At 35.6% G+C, this 2,337-nt stretch overlaps 1 protein-coding gene across 2 annotated transcripts in view; it reads left to right on the top strand.

Annotated features, from left to right (window-relative positions):
• Positions 1 to 2,337, top strand: part of LOC109834201 (kinesin-like protein KIN-14F) — an 8,354-nt gene that overhangs the window by 5,040 nt on the left and 977 nt on the right. For both annotated transcript variants that reach the window (XM_020402147.1, XM_020402148.1), the window contains exons 11-16: positions 18 to 196; positions 382 to 546; positions 751 to 1,004; positions 1,166 to 1,329; positions 1,411 to 1,605; positions 1,681 to 1,752. In XM_020402147.1, the coding sequence (XP_020257736.1) occupies positions 18 to 196; positions 382 to 546; positions 751 to 1,004; positions 1,166 to 1,329; positions 1,411 to 1,605; positions 1,681 to 1,752 (1,029 nt within the window). The remainder of the gene's footprint in view (positions 1 to 17; positions 197 to 381; positions 547 to 750; positions 1,005 to 1,165; positions 1,330 to 1,410; positions 1,606 to 1,680; positions 1,753 to 2,337) is intronic.

The raw sequence follows: 2,337 nt of genomic DNA, 5'->3' as shown, positions 1-2,337 counted from the left end.
CAGTCTTCAATTTCTAGAGTGGACCTGACATAAAAACAGAGGAAACATGGGGTGTTAACTATCGAGCTCTGAACGATCTATTCAACATATCGAAGTCAAGGACAAGTGTGTTGACGTATGATATCAGCGTTCAGATGATTGAAATTTACAATGAACAAGTGAGAGATCTTTTGGTGGCTGATGGCTCTAACAGAAGATATCCTTTTCAAGTACAGTTATGGTTAATTAACAAGATATATTTTATTGATTGGTCTCAGAAATAGGACATGCTTCCTTTTGCTTCATGTTTGGTCTTAGTTCTAATCTTGGTTCTGTGCATTACTTGGTATATAGGATAGGCCTACTCTTAGTTTGATTTTGGGATTTCTTAACCTTTCCCACGCTACAAATAATGAATATTTCTCAACCGAATGGCCTCAATATTCCAGATGCAAGCTTGGTTTCAGTAAATTGTACTGAAGATGTACTTGAATTAATGAAAGTTGGCCAAGGAAATCGTGCTGTTGGTGCTACTGCCTTAAATGAACGTAGCAGCCGATCTCATAGGTACTTTTATAGTTCATTTCCTTTCTACTGAGTTGAAGAATGCTATTAGAATGTTTTAAAATACGATCTTGTAATTTTGAGACTTAACAAATTTGAAGCTCAGGTCCAAAAGTTAACTTAGCATAGCTTCCAATTTGTTTACTTCCTTTGTGTTCTACTCTTAATAGTTCATTTCCTTTAGCTTTTTCTAACTATTTCTTTCAGTGTTTTGACAATTCATGTCCAAGGTAAAGAACTGGTCTCTGGATCTATTGTAAGAGGTTGTCTTCATCTAGTCGATCTTGCTGGAAGCGAGAGAGTAGATAAGTCCGAAGCTACGGGAGAAAGACTGAAGGAAGCCCAACATATAAATCGGTCACTCTCTGCTCTTGGAGACGTCATTTTTGCACTTGCACAAAAGAGTTCCCACATTCCATACAGAAACAGTAAACTTACTCAAGTCCTACAAGATGCTTTAGGTATGAAATGTGTTCAATGTTTTTATTACTTCTTTTGATACTATTGCTCTCTTGTTATGTTGTACAACAAGGGACCTTTATTATAAACATTGTCTTAAAGTGCGAAGTGGGTTATCATAAAACTGTTGGTTCCATCTTGTCTAATACGACCTATGCTGCAGGTGGGCAAGCTAAGACTTTGATGTTTGTACATATAAACCCTGAAATCAATTCTTTCGGAGAAACAATAAGCACACTCAAGTTCGCAGAACGCGTATCCTCGATTGAGCTTGGAGCAGCTCGTGCTAATAAGGAAACTGGTGAAGTTAGAGACTTGAAAGATGAGGTCTTTAATTATTTCTACTTGTTGCAATTCAATGCATATATTTTAAATATCAGAAAATCATGCGTGATGCTTCATATGCAGATATCTAAATTAAAATCAGCATTGGAGTCTAAAGAATCTGAAGTAGCACAATTGAAAGACTATAGTTCTCGAATGGCCATGGAGGTGAAAAACTTGAGAAATGTTTCACCTTTACTATTGCAAAAACATGGTTGCAACTTAAACTTTAAACCTGATAGTACTCAGCGGCCAGCAAGTGATGCTAGATATACTGAGGTAATTTAGAATATTCGTGAAATTCTTAGTTTAGGAATATGGCCATGTGTAAATGCTTCACCTTTGCAATTGCAGAAACATGGTGGCAACTTAAACTTTATACCTGATGGTACTCAGCGGCCAGCAACTGATGCTAGACATATTGAGGTAATTTAGACTTTTCATGAAATTCTTAGTTTAGGAATATGTCCGTACTATATCCAATTCCAGATAGTACAATAAACTGTTCTTACAATGAACCTGAGAATCAAAACCAGTTGCAATTACCATACATGTAAATTCACATTGGAAAACTTCAAGCCAAATTTGCCACAAGCTTAAAATACACGTTAGATTCTTGTCACGTTAATTTTTGCAATGTTCAGAAGATATAGCTCCCAAGTAGATTATTAAAAAGGGTCAAATAGTTTGATAGAGCTGGCGACAACCTTTTCAGATTGTTCAAAATGCTTAGCTCTTTGTCTTCTTTAATCTTTGACAATATCAACAGATGTTGCCCCTAATGCATATTATCATATATCTTGTACAAGGTCTAGCAGAGTTTGATAGAGCTGGATCTGAGCTTTTGCAGCATATCTCGCTCCTTTCTTATGTGATACTGTAAAGTAAACATTTCAAGGAATTACCGAGATATCTATGTTAAATTGTTGGAATGCATGCTGATAAAACCATCTGTTATCTTTAGCATTGATATTCAATATTTTGGGCAGAAAAAATAATAATTATAAAAAA

Source organism: Asparagus officinalis, chromosome 3, assembly GCF_001876935.1.
Source record: "Asparagus officinalis chromosome 3, Aspof.V1, whole genome shotgun sequence".
Lineage (NCBI taxonomy): Eukaryota > Viridiplantae > Streptophyta > Magnoliopsida > Asparagales > Asparagaceae > Asparagus > Asparagus officinalis.
This window is presented reverse-complemented; position numbering and strand designations above follow the sequence as displayed.